The sequence below is a fragment of the Procambarus clarkii genome, chromosome 48, assembly GCF_040958095.1.
Source record: "Procambarus clarkii isolate CNS0578487 chromosome 48, FALCON_Pclarkii_2.0, whole genome shotgun sequence".
In the NCBI taxonomy this organism is placed as follows: Eukaryota; Metazoa; Arthropoda; class Malacostraca; order Decapoda; family Cambaridae; genus Procambarus; species Procambarus clarkii.
This window is the reverse complement of record NC_091197.1, coordinates 11,791,366-11,811,043: the sequence shown is the minus strand read 5'-3', so window position 1 is coordinate 11,811,043 and position 19,678 is coordinate 11,791,366. Positions and strand designations below refer to the sequence as shown.

General features: G+C 34.7%; 1 protein-coding gene across 1 annotated transcript in view; it reads right to left on the bottom strand.

Annotated features, from left to right (window-relative positions):
• The window catches only part of LOC123764778 (phosphatidylinositol 3-kinase 92E), a 46,044-nt gene extending 34,654 nt beyond the window's left edge, over positions 1-11,390 (bottom strand). Inside the window, 2 exon segments of the mRNA XM_045752899.2 lie at positions 8,267-8,575; positions 11,317-11,390. Of these exon segments, the coding sequence (XP_045608855.1) occupies positions 8,267-8,369 (103 nt within the window). The 5' untranslated portion in view covers positions 8,370-8,575; positions 11,317-11,390.
• Between the last annotated feature and the right edge of the window lie 8,288 nt (positions 11,391-19,678).

The following is a 19,678-nucleotide window of genomic DNA, read 5'->3' as shown; positions in this document are numbered from 1 at the left end:
AGTAAAATGTATGCTGGCAGACAATAGAAGATTGAGGGATTAGGGAAGATACAACCAGGTGCTATTGACTGGGACATGAGTGAAGAACAAAGAGAGGATGCTAAGCAAAATAGGGAGGAAAAGTGCAGAAAAATGGCAAGAAGAACGGAGAATGGAATTGGGAAAAGATTGGGGTGGGAAAGGGGTAACAAGATGTGACACAAGGGCAGGAGGACAATCTGGCACAGTAAAATAGTGGGCCTAATCACTCTGGCAAGGAAATAGACCAAGGAAATGAAAATTTGTGACTAAATTATTACTCTCAAATGCCACCATCAGAATGGGATTAACTCACATAGAGATCTATGCCCCAGGAAGAAACTAAGCAGCCCAATAGACCGAGTAGTATAAATTTGGTACACAAATGCAGACAGGATTACAAACAGAGGGGGGGTAGAGCTGCAAGAATGACTGGCAGAACTGCATCCTCATATCACAGTTACAGAGACAAAACTGACACAATAGAGAATGTAATATTACCAAGACGATACCAGGATAATAAACAGGAAGGAGAAGCAGCAGCCCTACTGATACAACAACACCGCAGCTTTGAGAAGAGAGAGATAAGATGTCCTATAGGATATCTGTGGCCCCTATCAAACAGTAAATTGGTTATACATCACCTTCCTGTTCAAAAACTAAAACTGTCTGTTCATTGTTACGGCATTTCTTTCCAGATACCCAATTTGATTTTGTGTAACATCCATAATAATGGACATACTGTACATATCCTGTCAATAACATGAACAAATAATATAATAACAAATAAAAGCTGGTTTCATAATTTTGTCCCAAGGTTCCTTACTTATGAGATATATAGATAGATATATATACTGTGTGTATTTTTATATATAAAAATAATTAGTGAGGAAGAAAGGGTAACCCTAACATTTTCTACACTGCAGGACTTCCATGGACAACGTGAGGCCAACTTTTTTTTATTTCCAAATTAGAAAGAAACAAACAACAATACATACAAACAAAAAGTGAAATCTAGCCTAATAAGGTAGTCTAGTGACTAAAGATAGTAAAAAAAAATATAATTTCATATAAGGGTCTTAAATAAACATCAAATTCATGATCCAATTTAACTCCATGCATCTGCCAATCATGTGATACGAGGTAGGTTTAAAAAGAGTAATAATTCACTGGAGCTGTGCTAGTATCAAGGAGGGAACAACATCAAATGCTACGTCTTCCAACGTTATGTATCCCAATTTATGCTTCATTTACAAGATGCTGTAACTGTATTAATTAACATTACGGGATGCAGAGTCGAGGAAATCACATGCTCAAGAGTATGCATAGATGTATGGTTGTAGTATTAGAGCATTCTTCTTAAATGATTAAGGTTCTCTACTAATGCACAACGTCTTTTATTATCCGAGACTGCTCGAATTTGTATTTTATTTGGGGAAGACATTGCACAATAATTCTGGATTTGTTATGATATCAATTCATTGGAACAGGCAATTATCTTCTTGATGGTCATCACCTTAAATACTTCGTAATACCACATAAATATACATATTTATGCAATATGAATTGCTTAATATAATGGTGTATAATTGCATAATATTGCATGGGCCTCTGTGGTGAGGCCTATAATTATTGTATATATAAAAATCCAAATTTTCCACGCTTGATATTTAGCTAGTCCGTGCAGGCTGTGTATCTTAATGTATGTATAATGTATATCTGTGTATCTTAATAATATATATCACACATCATATATATGATTCATATTGTAATAGATCAAGTAAACTTTGACAGAATCCTGAAAAAATTATGCTTTTGAATACAGTATCTGCTTTGCTTATAAAATTACAAGAAGTATATACCAACACTGCTGTGAAATAGACATTACCAGGAAATAACAAATAGAACAAAGTCAGTCATCACACATAAAACTTAATGATAGCATATCTCTCCTCGATAAAAGATGCGGTGAAGACATTACCACCACCATTTCCTAAACAGTCTGTCCAGATAAATCTGAATACATCATATATTGAATGTAACAAAATCTCTTGCAAACGTCTGTCATTACAAAACAAGAGGACATTCACTCACTTGAAGTACATTTTTTTTTTTTTTTTTGCGAATAATTTTGGACATCCACTAGTGTCTATACCTGCTAAAATACCTATATTAAACCTTTTTTTTTATATATATAATTTCCAAACCTAACCCTTCCATTGACATACCACTAAACTATATCTGCCATGTTTAGCATCTCTATTTGTATATAGATAATCTTACAGTATATATGATTTCCAAAATTCATATTTTTTTTAACTTTAAAAAAATACAAAATAAAATACTATATAATAAACCGATCATGTAATCTACATTCACAGGCCAGTGACAGCAAAAAAATTTGTAACGTTCTTACATATAAAATACGAACCCAAAACTAATATATTAAAAAAAAAAATCCAAAATTCAAATATGAAAAACCAATGAATTGTAAATGATTGTGCACATGAAACAGCTTCAACACTACTGAATACTTTACTTAAATAAGATTACATGTATAATTACTATAATTCCAAATATCAAATATTCAAACAATTTGCTTTCATCAATCCACCCAATGCCTGGTCTGTCTCATGCTATTACACCCTCACATTCTTTTGTAAATGCTTCACACTGCTGATTACTGAAGCTCCAAATTATGGTTTCAGTTATACAAATCTGTATTCAAGGTCGCTTTTCCTTTTTAATTTTGTGTCAAAGTTCCATTCCTAATACTGTACTTGTACTTCTTTTAATAAATGTAGCACTAGTTTGATTTCTACTGTATTTCTCTATTGATTTTTTAAAGGGGTTTTACTGATTTGATCAATTAGGTGATGTGATAACGTTTTGGGTTTTGTGGGGTAAATTTAAAACTACCGAAAAAATCCTACACCACTGAAACACTGACATAAGCAGCAAGTAGGTCTTTCAATTAGGAAATATATATGAGTGATTCACAACAGAGTACATTCATAAACAAATTAAGGGTAACATCTATAAGAAAAATAGGCATTGCATTAAATTGCTATAAAATTTAAAGGGTTGTTTCTTCTTTCAATTTACAGTAAACAAAAACACCAAATCTGCATTAATTAAACAGCCATCTGATGCAAATTAAATGCAGGCAGTTTGATGAAAATATTCTCAACACATTACCTTGTGCAGAAAATCACTGCAAATGCATTGCACATACTGTATTCCCCAATACTTAATGACTATCATCACTTGCTCAAACATATGCATCTCTTATTTATCACTTTCACCATCTACTACATTCTCTTTCTCTCCTGCATGTACAGTACTGTGTCGTTGCTGTGTTGCCCAAGTAATTATCAGAGTTCCTAACTATTGTACTGAGTACAGTACTGTACTTATTACTATAAATTTGTGAATTTATATAGTCTAGTAGTAGTTTGAATCATCTTGAGTAGTGAAACATACAGTCCCGGCATCATAGCAGGTGCCAAAGCAACTCCAGTCAGGTCACACTCGTGGGAATTTAGTGGAAAGCGGTGAAGCTGAAGAGGAAAGGAGTGAACTCCAGGCCATGAACTGGGACCTAGAAACTCACCCACAGCAGCCGCAGAGGTGGTATCAAGCTCAGAACAGGACTAGGGATAAGAAAACACATGTACATGTATGTTTATGGAAGGAGAGGGGGATTCAGGGAAGATGGGAAACAACAAACTCTCAGAACCAGGAACTAAAACTCCAAAGAGGAGAAACTGCAATCACACAGACACTCCTCTGGAATCTCAAGAACCCTATAATCTTTTCCCACTGCAGAGGAGGAAGAACCAGAATGAGAGCCTGCATTATCATCAGAGACAGGTCTCCAGACGGAACAGACAGGGCATCAACCTGGAAAGCCATGAACCCCACAAAAGGCCAAATCCCTAGACCCATTCCAGAGAGAGAGAGACGAAGACATTAAAAGAGACATTAGACCCACCATAGCCTCCATCACATGCCCAAAGGGAGTATCCCTAGAGGATACACCATCTGGGGCCTGCAGATCGAAACAGCTGAGAATGAGATGCCAAGCAACCTGAAGCCAGCCAAACCAGAGGTCCACCACCAGAGGCAGAAGTCAGCTGAAGCAGGATACCAAGTGTTGAAGATCAAACATGCCTAACCCCTAACAAAATGCAATCAATTTAGATACATGTCTGCCTTGAAGAAAAAATAAATAAATACCAGTAAATAAATAAATAAAATATTTTGCCCTTATAGAATGACTAATTTGGATGTAAAATGTACAGAAAAGGGGAAATAAACAGAATATCTACAGTGTAGCCTGTTTTGTGCACTAAACAAATTGACCACAAGGCAATTGTGGCAGCCTAGTCCCATCTCTCAATACTGTACTTGAGTGCTCAGCCAGCAAAATACACAGCCCAAGCTAGAGACGTTCAACGTTGATCAGGGCCATAATATTTCTGAGATTTATGGATCCCAGTTATTTCTGGGAGGTCATAAATAGCATGTTATTTAGAAAACAAATCATCCACAGTAAAGCTTAAGGCAAGTACTGAAGTTATAAATATTAAATAATTGTATAAATACCAAGCAGTGAATGTAGGAGTTTATGCCATCCATGATGAAAACTTGGTGCTTTTGTTCCCAGTACTAATACTAATTAAAACAGATGACATAATGACACTGCAGGTTTGGAATCTGGATGATAAACTGATAGTTGTAAATGCCTACAGCCCACCAGCAAGCAACATATGTACAAAGGAGGAACTAGATAACAAACACGAGAGCCTCATAATGGTCATGATAATATTTTGCATTATAGTAAGAGCAGAGAAAGGCAATCACGATTGTTGGTACTAAGGGACTTCAACTTGAAAGCAATAGTTTGGAAGGCCTACAAGGCAAGAACTGAGGACATTTGGACAGGCAGCTTTGTAAATGTCATCCTGGAGACATTATGTTTCAACATATTAAGCAGGCAACGAGAATGAGGGAAGGGGATGTTCTCTCAATACTAGATTTAATATTCCAGCCCATCCTCCAGTTTAAGCAGTATTTATAGTAACAATGAGGATCATCGTACGTATCTTGACGTAAGTGGCAATTAGATAGTAGATTCAAAGACGAGTTTCAGGTATACAAAATAGATTATATACAGTATATTCATACACCAGCTACTGGAAAGCATGCAGTATGTTTGACGATCTCCAGCTTGTTTCATGGGTAACTCTTCCTTGGCACTGATGTATCACCATCCCATCCTCTTCTTATCAGCCTATAACTCTGTGTAGCAAATTATATATTTTTCCTGGATAAATTTTTCCCAATACAGTAGCTTATTTTTCCAAGTTTATAAAATGTCTCTTATTCCTTATAAATTTTGTTTTAGTGCCTGTTTATGGTAATCGGAATTGCCTGTAACCTGAATGAGTGTTGCCTCCTCTTAGACAGTGAATCCAAGAGCTTCAAAGCTGTGCTGCTCCATGATGGGAACAAGTACCTGTCTCTTCCTCTGGCCCACTAAATGCTCCTCAAGGAGGATTACAACATCATCAGGACCTTGCTGGGACACCTTAAGTATAACGAGTAAGGCTGGGAGGTCATCAGTCTTCAAAATGGTGGCATTCCTGATGGGTCTTAATGGCAGCATTACCAAGTTTTAATGCTATCTTTGCCTTTGGGAGAGCAAGTATAATACATACGCGCCACCACAGGCATCTTTTTTACTGATATCCTCTGTGACGAGGAACAAAGTCGAGTGGGAGCGACTAATGGACCTCTGGAAGGTGCTGATGCCATCACTGCACATTAAATTGGTCCTTATGCAACAAATTTGTCACGGCTCTAGATAAGGAGTTAGCAGCCTTTAAGTATCCTCATATTCTTCCCTAAGCTAAGGCAATGGTTAATCCTCAATGTGCATCTATTGAAATATGGTCATCCCATAAATGCACAAAAAATTTAAAAATAAAAAGATATTTTTTCCATATAGAATTATTAATTTGCATGCAAAATGCAAGAACAACTGAAAAATATAGATGTGTATCTTTTTACTGATTGCACAAGCTGTGAAAGATTGGGTGATGGCAATCTTTGATGGCATTTGTTAACACCCAATGCAAACTTTGCTAGCACTGAGGAATGAGAGACACGACTTCAGTGTTCACCTTGGGTGTTTCTTTGATCATTAATCACTTGTTTTTATGTATTTACTCTAGTATGTGTGAAAATTAACTTGATTTATGAGCACATAATTCACAAAAACTAAGACCGAGTACATTATTAACTAACAAGGATAATGTTTCTATGTATAGTGTATATATATGTACTCTGTTTACAGTGTTTCAGTACGGTACTATTGTATACTTTAACCCTTAAACCGGGCACATTACCACGCATATTGGGGGCCCAGAAGCGAAAAATATTCAAATTATGTAAAAATTACTTAAAAATGTTAAACAAATCTCCAACTTATTGGCTTCAGTGTCATGAAACTTTCATCAAAATATTTTCAGAAAATTATTTTAGACAAATTTTTAACAGATAAGAACGTTTTGTTGATAAGGAGAACAGCTCCTATTAACTGGAACTGAAGGATAATGCAATAATAAAGAGATGCAAGCACCTGTCCGACGCTCAAAGAAGAATAGTAGTAAGAAGTGTCCACAAAGTGGATATGCAGCTGGTGCCTTTATATCATTGCTGAGTAATACATAATAACACAAATAATAATGAGTAACTATGTTATCATGCTCTATTTTGTTATATATCATATAAATACATTGTAAAATGTTAATATATGTTACTTTCATCAATGTCCCCACAAAAAAATTTTTAGAGAAAACTTTTTTTAAGATTTTAGTTTTTTTCCTTTGTTTATTATCTGATTTTGTTTTAACCTTCACATCTTGGAGAGTGCACATGTTTCCCTAACTATGTTAAGATAGAATGAAATTGGTCAACAAATAAATCGGTTACAACTCGCTAAACTTGGGACTTTTAATTTTTTTTGGCCGATTTTTTCTCTGATTTCAAACTCTATTTTCTTTGTCTCTTTAGGTTGTTTTGATGATTAGGGACCATATTAGGGCTTTTTCACTTATATAAAGTATACCTTAAATATATCCCCTAAATCATTATAATTATTAGAATTTTCCCTATATTTTGTGTTTTTTGGGGGTTATTTTTTCTCGACTTCATTTCAACACATATTGATCTACAACTTTCACATATTCGAGTACGAAAGTCAAACAATGTTTATTAAATCATACAATTAAGATTGCATTTGTAAGATTGGATGCCTGTAAGTCAGGGATCCCCCTTTAAATTGGAATGCACCAAAATGGCCCTTTTTATCAATAGGATCACATATCCTTGGAATCTGGGGCAAAAGCTCTAGGTTTTTTCAATGATCGTAGTTCAAAGCTCACTGAAACAACTAAAAACCAAAGGGCTGCCAGCTTCCTGGTCAATTCCAACCCCACATTCAAGAATCTTGTAAAAAAAATTGAAAAATAAAAATCACAACCTTTACCTTTTCATTTTGATTTCTGACTATACAGTACTTCACTATATAAAGAGTTAAATCAAATATAACTGGAGTGGTAGAACCAATATTCTCATACAGTCAATGAGAACCTTTAATGTGCTTTTAAATGGTGCTTATCTATATTTTATTTTATTTATTTTATTTATTTATTTATTTATATATACAAGAGTTCTTACATTCTTGTATAGTCACTAGTACGTGTAGCATTTCAAGCAAGTCCTTAATCCTATGTTCCCTGGAATGGGACCCCACGAAAAATCATTTTACAACTAAATGCCCATTTTACTGTTGAATTAAACAGAGGCTACAGTTAAGGATTTGCACCCAGTAAATCCTCACCCCCCGGCCAGGATACGAACCCAGGACAAAGCGCTTGCGAAACACCAGGCGAATGTCTTAACCACTACACCACAGGGACTGCCTTTCTTTCTTTCTTCTTTGTGCCTATGGGTCCCAAATACAGCAATTCACTTGAAGGTTGTACACACAAATATACACATACTCACACACAAATTTACTCTATACATACATACATACACACGCGCGCATACACACACACCAACACCAAGAAGTAAACCGAAGAATTTTTTGTATTTACATTAGAGCATTTAGATTCTTTCAAGAGCTTTACTATTCTACAAAAAGCATTACACCAGCTTATATATCACACCAACTTACCATCAATACGGCTGGGGACACTGACAGTGTGTCTCCGTACAGACCTTTCTCCAGGCAAGTACTCTTCCCTACTGAAAGCCTCGTGTAAACTTGTCTTCCTCATCTTTGCGTAGAACAAAACAATAATTATCACGTACAAGGAACCACCATTGTACAAACAGTACAAAATTTTACATAGTCTGTATGCAGTTTTATAAGTACTGTACAGTAATCACAAAGTTCACTGAACTCCAGCAACCCTCTAAAACAGTCAATGCATACATTGCAATCAATATTTGTTTAAATATACTGTATGCCTTTTATTCATTACTGTAATGTAATTAAAAAATGATGACACTGAAGACAGATATGGACAGAAGACAGATACAGTACAATAATATGCCAATATACTGTATACCCCAGTAAATCATTTAAAACTATTTCTGACTAAACAGGCTCACATAATAATTCCCTTTACTATTACCAATGCATAAAATTTTAAGTTTATATCAGCCCATTTTGTGTTATCTTCAGCTTAGCAGATCTGTTCATCATCCATTATTATTTATTAAACTTTTTATGTCCAGAAATGTTAAAAAAATATTTGTTTTCATTGTACAAGATCTGTCCAATCTAAAATCTATATTAAAATTTACTTGGAGGTAAATTTGATTCAACCTTCACATTGCAGACAAGCAACAATATCTACAGCACGAAGAATAATAGTGGATCCCAACTCTAATGGAACCTAGTCCAATGAACAAGCAGATGAATGGATTTTGAAGCATTTTTGAAGCACAAAAGGATTCTAAACGTGATAATTAAGATAAATCTAGAGAACTTACATTCACAAAAATTAAAAAAATTAATTACGTATTTTATTTATTAAGTATATTTTTCCCGAAGCATTTGCTGGCATCCAAATACTCTTTATACGAATACTACTATATTATTAGCCCTAATAAAGACATACCGATTGTGGACAAAAGGGGCAGTGCTCAGCGGTAATCAGACAGCCTGAACCGAGGAGTTCTGAGACTAATCATTCCATTCAAGCAGGAATCCATTGAGTCTACAGTACAATTTATTACAGTACTATTACTGGTAAATATGCCTACAGTTCTAAAATGTCTAAGCATGCCACAGTGACCCATCATGTGCCGTGATGGGTATGCTACTTGCAACCGCACACTGATGTTAGTAAATAAAATTCCTAAAAATCTTTAAATAGGAATACAGCTTAAAAAAATAAAAAAAATAATGATGAGGCCAGCAGTAAGCAGCAAACATGTAATAATACATAATAATATAACATTTATAAATAATGAAATTCTACTGTTGTATATATCACATAATATGCATATCAATGTAACAATTAATAATGTATCTACCTTAATGTTTCCTTTCTCCCTTACAAGGAATTTTTGTATAGTTTCATACTGTTATGATACATTTTGCTAGGGATATCCTACATGTTTGTTTATCTAGATCTGAACTAACAGCTCCTCCTATTGTTGTAGTAAAGTGGAACACTAACGGGTTTGTCCAACATCTTCAACACTCAAATATTGCCCACTTACCAAGCATACAATCCACATACATTCAACTGTTGTATAGTTTCATGCTAATTTTTCCTCCTATTGATACCTTCATTCCTATTTACCAGTCAATGTCCTTTTTATCTTCTTGTAAAAGATACTATCCTTATCTTTAAGTGACATTCTACACGCCATACATTCTCTACTATCATTCACCCCTTTTCTCTCACCATGTCATGGTTTTTGTTCACCATTTTTTACTCATTCTATTTCCATAATAATAATTTTCTTTTTATTATGCCATTGATTCTTTACTTCTTATACTAGAGGAATTATATGTTATATACAGTAATTAATTAAATTACATGTTATGCTCTATCACATTCTTTTTTCTTCTTATATTTAAAGTTCTTAGCCATTTCTTATCTATCTTGTTTAGTTGCTCCCTAAGGTAAGAGTTATAGTCTCGGAATATTGTTAGTTATCATAACAGTCAAGCAGGATGACATACTGGTTATTCCAACCCAAGCATAGTTATAGAACATTGCCATAACTACAATTCAAAATAATGATTGTAATGCCCTTGTGAATGATGCTACTACCTATGCTTTTGAAATGCTATATTTTACATAGAATACAATTAACTGATATATAAATTTGTCAAAAACTCCAATACTGTTTCTGCTCGATAATCCAAATTATACAGGGCCCACCCCATTCAAGTTATCAGGACATTCAAGGTAGCTGAATTTTTATCTGGAAAGTACAAAAATAACAAAATTGAACTTCTTCATTCACAAGAAATCTTGGTACAGTAACCCAATTTTTTTTATTCAAGTTGAGCAGTCAAAAACTTTTACTCGTATTTATTCAGGTTACCCAAAGGATTACTGGAATTTGGATTCTTGAGCTCTTACAGTACAGTATAGTACTAACATTCTATATAAAAGTTTAATTCACAGAAATGGTCCTTCTAACACAAAAATCTAATTTTTTTCCAAAGAAAGAAAGTACTGTTGCTGACATTTCCCTCATTCTTTATATTCCACCGAAGTACTCAGGAGTACTATTTGTAGTACTGAGAACAAGAAACATCACAAGCCTCTGAAGTAAGGTCCCTGTGTCTTTAGTACTGTAGTTTCATCACTCATCATGAAGTAATAAAAAACAAATTACAGAGTGCGCTGTATAACTTAAGCCTTATGCTCATCAACTGATACAGAGCCTTTTAGTTATTCTAAACAGAAAATCAATGTCACATGTTCTACAATCTTATTGCATCTTGCAGACAAAAATTATAATAATTATTTCTTAGTTTATGCATAATAAAAATGATGTACAGTAACCATTATTGTCACTTAAAACTCATCACTTGCATAAATGTTTTCAATCTATAATAACGTTCAGTTTTCCACATATTTTCCATGATAATGTAAACTAATTTCAGATTTTTCAATAAAGTTTCCAGTTCTATCAAAGCGATGAGAACACAATGCCACACTTGCATCCTACAAAATATTTTACTGATATCACATTCTGATCGTTAGGTCATGGAGAGCTCTTGAAACAACAACAACTCCACCTAAACTAATACAATAACAACGTCAACACATGTGATGCCATATTATATAATGCAGCAACAATAAAGTAGGTAAGGCTAGGTTCACATGTTTCTGGTATACAATTATGAACCTTACATTACAAAACACAATTTTGTAATGTCATCAGCATTATCACGAGACCTGCCACCTGATAAAGATTTCCTGTGTAGCACATCCTTCACTTATAACACCAGGCAGTTCTCAAAACTTAAGTTTTATTTTATCTATTTTTCATTTAATGTGGTAAATACATTAAAGATCTGTTAAAACTAAATTAATTAATGTCTAGTTATCCTCCATTGGTAATTATAGTACAGTAATTGTCAAATATTTCAGAACTAATTTACCTTAGGTCGTGTATATGAATTACATGCTTATTCATATACAGTGTGGTAGACGACTGGAATAAACTCAACGAGGTAGTGGTACGGGATAAAACTCTACGAGGTGAGTGGTATGGAATAAAACTACCAGGTGGTAGTTAGAATGGAATAAAAACTAGAATGAAAAAAAATAAAAACATAATAAAATTTACTTTTTATTCCATAATTTTTATTCCACATTCAGTACTGTATTTATTTTGTCATATCACACTTTAATACCACAATGACATGAAAAAGTAAAATGTAAAGTAAATGTACAGTACATATTCCAAGTCTTATTCAACTCTTCTGGTAAAATATTTACACCAGCGATGAGTTAATATTACAATATTAATGAGAAATAATAAAATATTCAAGCTCAACAAGCCACAATGTAGGACTGAGAACAGGAGATGCTTTTTCATCCACAGGGTTATAAACCTATGGAACCACCTACCTGCCAAAGCCATAAATGAAATATATTCTGTACAATTGTTAAATCCACCTGGTAAAGATCATCAGGGCATATGGGGGAACCTTTGATAAGCCGCCGGCTTCCTATCCTTATTGAAGCCACTAGAGTATTAGTGGCCCTGAGGTAAATTCAGGAAACAAACGCGGATCTCCACTGAGATTTTTAATTTTACGTCAGGTGCCTACAAAAACTTTTATCAATTCCAAGATGTTCAACTGTATCTTCGACCCAATATGCGCTACACATATTGAAGTACTCTACATATATTAGAATACACTAGGGTTGGGTTGTGCTAAATGGAAACGAATCTGAATGGAGAAATGTGGTAAGTGGGGTGCCACATGGGTCCATTTTGGGACCTATCTTTTTTTGTCATATACATCAATGACATAGACAAGAATATTACAAACCACATCATCAAATTTCCAGATGATACAAAGATTTATTGTAAAGTGGGAAATGATAACAATATTAATGCCTTACAAAGAGGTTTACATGAACTCCACAAATGGTCAGAAAACTGGCAAATGCTTTTTATTATCGACAAATGCAAGACCATGCATGTGGGGCATAACAACCCATGCCATGACTACCATATTAATAGCATTACATTACATCAAATTGATGACGAAAGAGCCCTTGGAGTCAAGATCAACCACTCAACTTAGAAAAAACTTAGTAGTTAGTAATACAGTAGTTGATTGACAGTCGAGAGGCGGGCCAAAAGAGCAGAACTCAACCCTCGCAAGCACAACTAGATGCACACTCAATAAAAGTTGTGCAACAGGGGTGTGCAGCAGTCAGAAAAGCTAACCAAACTCTTGGGATAATCAGGCATACTTTTGACAATAAGGAAAAGAAGGTAATGGTTCAACTGTATAAATCTCTGGTCATTTAGATCACTTAGATTACAGTATCCATACATGGAGACCTCATTTTCAGAAGGACATAGCTGCTCTGGAGAAGATGCAATACTGGGCAACAAGTCATCCCAGAGCTAAGTCATCTATTGTATCAAGAACGATTGAAGGCCACAAGGCTAACAACACTACAAACCCGGCATAACAGGGCAGATCTCATTGAAATTATTAAAATTCTGAACACGTTAGAGGACGTTGATCCGGATATTTTCTTCAAAAGGTCAGATGTAACACAAACAAGGAGCAACAGTTTCAAGCTCAACAAGCCACAATGTAGGACTGAGAACAGGAGATGCTTTTTCACCCCACATGGTTATTAACTCATGGAACCGCCTACCCGCCACAGCCATAACTGCCAAAACTGTGCAGAATTTCAAAATATACCTGCAAAGATCATCAAGGCAAATGCAGGGCCTTCGACAAGCTGCCAGCTTCCTATCCTCATCGAGGCCATTAGAGTTAGTGGCCCTCGGGTAAATCAGGTAAACATGTTGACAGAAACAACAATTAATCCAAATGGTACCACAAAGACTGCTATGAGTGCCTATCATATGCTACCACACAAGGGCGGAGGAGAGGCTATGCTAGTGAAAGAACATATGAAGGTAAGAGTTAATAATCGAAAACCCTCGAGAAGTGGACATAATGGCATTGCAGGTCTGGAATCAGGATGATAAACTGATAATCGTAAATGCCTACCGCCCACCAGCAAGCAACACATGGACAAATGAGGACCTAGATGACAAACGAGAGGGTCTCATAATGGGCACGAGAGAGATTATAGTAAAAGTAAATAAAGATAATCACGATTGTTAGTACTGAAGGACTTCAACTTGAAAGCAATAGACTGACATTTGGACAGGCAAATTTACCGCATTCACCAAGTAACATTCCTGAGATAACCACATTAACATAGTAACATAACAATGAAAAGATAACAATTTTTTCATGGGTCAAGGTAAACTCTATTACATCCACAGAGAACTATTAAATCCTTATTTACATCATAGATGTTAGACAAGAATTGTTTTAATCATCATATGATGATAACTGTATGACCCCCATGAATCATATGACGATAATCACAGTCTAAGGGTAAAGAGTTGTCCTATTGCAGCCTAGCTTTTCTGATGTCAAATTACAATACAAATTAAGGGAGATTTTCTATTTTGCCTTCTCTTAAAAAGATTTATTGATTGGAAGAAAAGTGCCCAATCTATATAGAAATGTAAATGAGCTCAAATTTCCTGCATTCACCGACAATTTAATCATGTTTAATAATCATATTTCTAAATCCAAATTTACTCGTCTGTTTGACTGCTTATAGTAATCAATTTATTTTTTGTATTTCTGGCTGAGCATCATCTCTCCTTAGGAACAAAAATACCTACTATCCATAATATAAAATTTCTTCAAGATGGTGAAAACACTTTTCATTAATAAAATTGTTTAAGGAATGTGACAAGAGATTTCCTTAAGATGGTTTACTTATCAAACATTGCAAGCTTAAGTTATACTTCATTAATAAGCTCACAAGTCTATCTTCTTCAATGTAGTTTGATCAAAATTACACTATTTCCCCTTGGTGTGATCTAATAAGTGAAGAGTAAACATCTGAGTATGCTTTTGCATCTTCAAGTTTCTTACAATAATGTAAAGGAACTTTTTATCTTCTCACTGACTTGCAGCTGCACTGTGGCTTAGTAACTTGAAATCATCACCGATTCTAGCTCAAGATCATTCGCCCCCCATTACTTCCTTCAATGTATTTCTTCTGTTGCCATTTTCAATATAGATATCTATGAGTTTCTCCACATTGAAATTCACTTGCCAAAATTCAACCAATCTTGATACCTTGTTCAGGTCTTTCTGGGTATCAATGTAGGCCTCTTCTTAAAGCAACTCATCATCCAAGTTTCACATCATCAGTGAATTTCAAAATTTGTATCATTAAACCTCACGTTTAGATCATTATTGTAAATGAAAAATAATACAGGGCATTATACCGAGGACAAATCCTTGTGGTATCAGCTTCAGTAACGTTACCTGCAGCATGCAACCCTAATAGCAATTATAAGATCTGGTTCAGCATGATCATGTCAAGTTCCATCTTGGCAATTACTTTATTTACTCCATCAATATATCTTACATTTGTTGTAATAATTGTATTTATGGCATGAATGCATTTTTAATTGGTAAATTCCACACCACCTACTGCATTTCTTGACTCCAATAAACTAAACTGTTTCATACTTTGTGTGCAGAATATATTTTCAAGTACAGTCTTTTCCATATATAAATTTTGAGATCATTTTCTTTTATAGATTCCAAAGAGAACAACCCCAGTTCTTTAAGGTGATCACATTAGTTCAAATATTTCATATTCTTTATTAACAGTAAAAGTTATCTACACTCATTCTAACCTAGATAAAGCAGCTGCCTTGAAAGACGTTAAACTAAAAATCCGCTTTAACCCCAAATTATGGAGCAAGGCACAGGTGTGGCAGACAACATAGTGAATACAGAATGTTACTCTTGATGAATATATTTATTCAGCTATTTTCATCATAATATCCTAATAACATCTAAGCTGACTGTGGCCAGTGTAGTGAGCTGCATCAATTGCTCAATCCGTCACTCCAGTGCACTGCTGCATCTTATGGGGTTAAATAAGAAAATAACAGGAGACATATTAAATTTTATGAAATAAGCTTGTTTCCTCATTAATCAAGTAAATGCTTTATGCAACACAGTACAGTAGCGTATCTTAAAATAAAAATTTGCTAAGTAAAATCATTTTTGCATAGAACATTGAACAATAACCAGAATAAATTTACGTACAACACTTTTAAAATGTTCAAAATACCACAGAGTAAAGAAATTATATACCATAAACCAACAACTAGAACCTCTGCAGGGCTTTACAAGTCTTGTGTCTTATTTTATAATATCGATATTTTAAGTTAAATTTAAAAAACTAAAACATTAAATATAGTATCAATATTTGCTTTCCAGGGCTAAGTACATATTTGCTGGGGTACAGTAATCTCTTCAGTCAATTGCTCAGAAAACTATCAAATGTTTATATTACTGTAATTGTATTTACAAACTATTTACAGGGTTTGAGCATTGATTAGGGAATGAAAATGTCTGTAAATCAATATTAGTATTACTGATTATAGATGAACAAAATTGGATGGACACGATCAGGTGAATAGGAAACCAATTGGAAAAAAAATAGATAACCAATATTAGGTGAGCGAGACAAAACCAAGATTAAACAAAAAGTCAAATATTTCTAGTAAGAATCAAATTTGGTTTCCAGTTGTCAGAGACAGGACAAGTTAGAGTTAATGAAGTCCTCCTAATCAATGACTGCCAATGGCAGCCCACAACAGATGACCAACTCCAAGATACGTGCCTATGCATCTAACCCTACTTGGGATCAATTCCAGGACCAATGAGTAGTTAGCTGACTGCACTAACTACCACACTACAGATAATATTTTTCAATTTACATGTGAATGTGTGAATGATTGAAATATCACTGTAGATAGAACAAATTGCCTGAATGATATTTAGCTAATTAATGTTTATAAAGTTAGACAATATAATTCATGAGCAGTCATATACTGCAGGCAGTGCAATACATTAAGCAGTTAATACTAATTTTATTTCCAAACCATTTATCTGCTTAGAATATGTATTTGAGTATTCAAATGTTTGGAAATGAATGGTCTTGAGAAAAGATCTTTATGTATAGTCTATAAATAATAATAACCAATGTTGAGTACTTGAGTTGCATCCAGATGATTCATGAAACAATTTTAAGATATTTTGGACTGTACGACACTAAGGCATCATCATGTAGCAGATGACCTATTAGCACATAACTGGAATGCAAGCGTGTTCAACAGTTTGCCACAGCAGTTAAGTGGCTGTTACTTGGTCTGCATACACTGCTTCTTGCACATGTACTTATATTTACAGTCTACACACTACACCAGTTAACCTGCTTTTTCATTTATAGTATTTTTGGATGTTATAATTATCGTAAACACAGCTCTGTAATTGAATGTCAGAAATGAATATAGCTGACGGAAGTGTTTCAATAATACAGTACCCGTACTGTACAAGGAAGTTTAAGTACAGTATTGCTGAAGAGATCACGAAAAAGATCTCTATCAACCTAAAGTGTTTTTTTCTAAATAAATTTAATGTAGCTTATTTACACAATACATACATTAATTAAAAAAAAACAATCTTATAAAATTAGTTACAGTGATGCATGATAATTCATTTTCTAAACATAAAACTTATTTTTTGTACAAATACCCAACTCTCAAAGCACAATACTGCACAGTATACTTTCATTTGATCAGATACACAACAATATTATATCATTTTCAACACATTTCTGCATAGTAATATATTTACACTTAGCACTAGGGGTTAGCTTAGACTCTCATGCAAAACGTAAGTAATATGTATCAAATGTTAATCTTAAAATTGTGTCCTGCTACACAAGCATCTGGAGAATGTTGTGGTGCAACTTGTTAAGATAATGTACATAAAAATTCACGAGGTTTAAATATTACTGTACTGTACAGTACTTTAAAATCAACCTGATCCCCTTGGCTTGACCAGGTACACAGACCAGATGAATGGCATTACAGTATATTATGTGTAGCCTGAAATGCCACCGCCACCAACACATTCCAGTTAAAAACCTAGTCAATACGAGTTAGAGAAAATTCTACAGCAACAATCCAGGCAAGCAATTTACTGAAAATGACATGACTATTAGTATTTTTCAAAATTACTCCACCTGGTGAGCATTAAACCATGTTAATCAATTTCTTTGAATTTTGTTTCCAAATTCAAGGCGAGCCAAATTTACACTCCCAAAAATATATATCACAATAAAATAACATTAATGTTATTTATTATTAAAATGGGAACTAATAACCTAGGAAAAAAGAACAAAACCTCTGAGAGAATCTCGTAAGTTCCAAATAATGCAGGTTATATTCTCATCATCTACCATCCCCCCCTTACCTATTTAACACAAATAAATAAATAAATTAATAAATAATTATATATACACACAGTATATATATATATTATTTTGTACTGTACTCCCGCTCAAGCAGAACTCATTCCTTTGTAACTCCAGTTGGACCAGAAGCTATCTTTTCTACTCCAAAATGTTGTGGGGCAACATCAGGTGCATCAGACATTTTTGTCAAATTCCTACCCAAACTAGTGGGCATTATCTCGGACCATAACTCAATGAGATTGGCATGGATGAAATATACTGTACAGTACTAGAATAAAGGTATCGTTACCTTACCTTGAGGTTACCTTGAGGTGCTTCCGGGGCTTAGCGTCCCCGCGGCCCGGTCGTCGACCAGGCCTCCTGGTTGCCGGACTGATCAACCAGGCTGTTGGACGCGGCTGCTCGCAGCCTGACGTATGAGTCACAGCCTGGTTGATCAGGTATCCTTTGGAGGTGCTTATCCAGTTCTCTCTTGAACACTGTGAGGGGTCGGCCAGTTATGCCCCAGTTATCGTACACTAAACTACTGTATTGTTAAAACGTATGAGCAATTATTATTGTTATTATTATAAAATATAATATAGCTGTTGCTCAAAATTACAGTACTGTAATATGTAAGACATATTTAATGTAACTTACTTTTTTTTTTTTTTTAGAAATACCTACTAGACTTGATCGTGTTTATAAAGTGTGCCTGTCATAATTTATTTAGGCTGAATGTTACAGTTTGGCATTCCTGTGGACTCTGAAGGCCTTCTGATACCTGGTTGATACCTGGTTGATGGGGTTCTGGGAGTTCTTCTACTCCCCAAGCCCGGCCCGAGGGCAAGCTTGACTTGTGAGAGTCTGGTCCACCAGGCTGTTGCTTGGAGCGGCCCGCCATTTTTTTTATTTTTAATTACATTGTACTATCATTAAATAGGAAACACACTGTGTCTAGTAGCACCATTAGTAAAGCTGTAGTAGTTAAGATAAAATTTTACTTTTAATTAAAAAAAAAAAAAAAAAAGTTATGAAACTTAAGGATGCCCTTGATACCAAATTCCAGCCCATTCTCCTGTCTTGGTAGAACGTACTTATGGTAATGATGAGGACCATAGTACATACAGTGGTTCCTCCATTTACGAATTTAATCTGTTTCCAGAGACAGGCCATAACTCGAAAATTTCTAACTTGAAACAAATTATTCCATAATAATGTAAATTGAATTAATCCGTTCCACACAATTCAGTTCCACAAGAATTCAAGCATGATCGTCACTAAGCGGGCGGTCTGGTAAACTGAAGCAGGGTTGTCCGTGCCACCAGGAACCCATACGTGTATCAACAAAGTTGCAAATCGAGGCAAAGGTCATAAGTCAAGTCGAATTTTCTGACAAAACTGGGGTCGTAACTAAACAAAATCATAAGCAGGGGCATTCGTAAGTCGAGGTTCCACTTATATCAGCGTACAACACAATTAGAAAGTATAAATCTGAA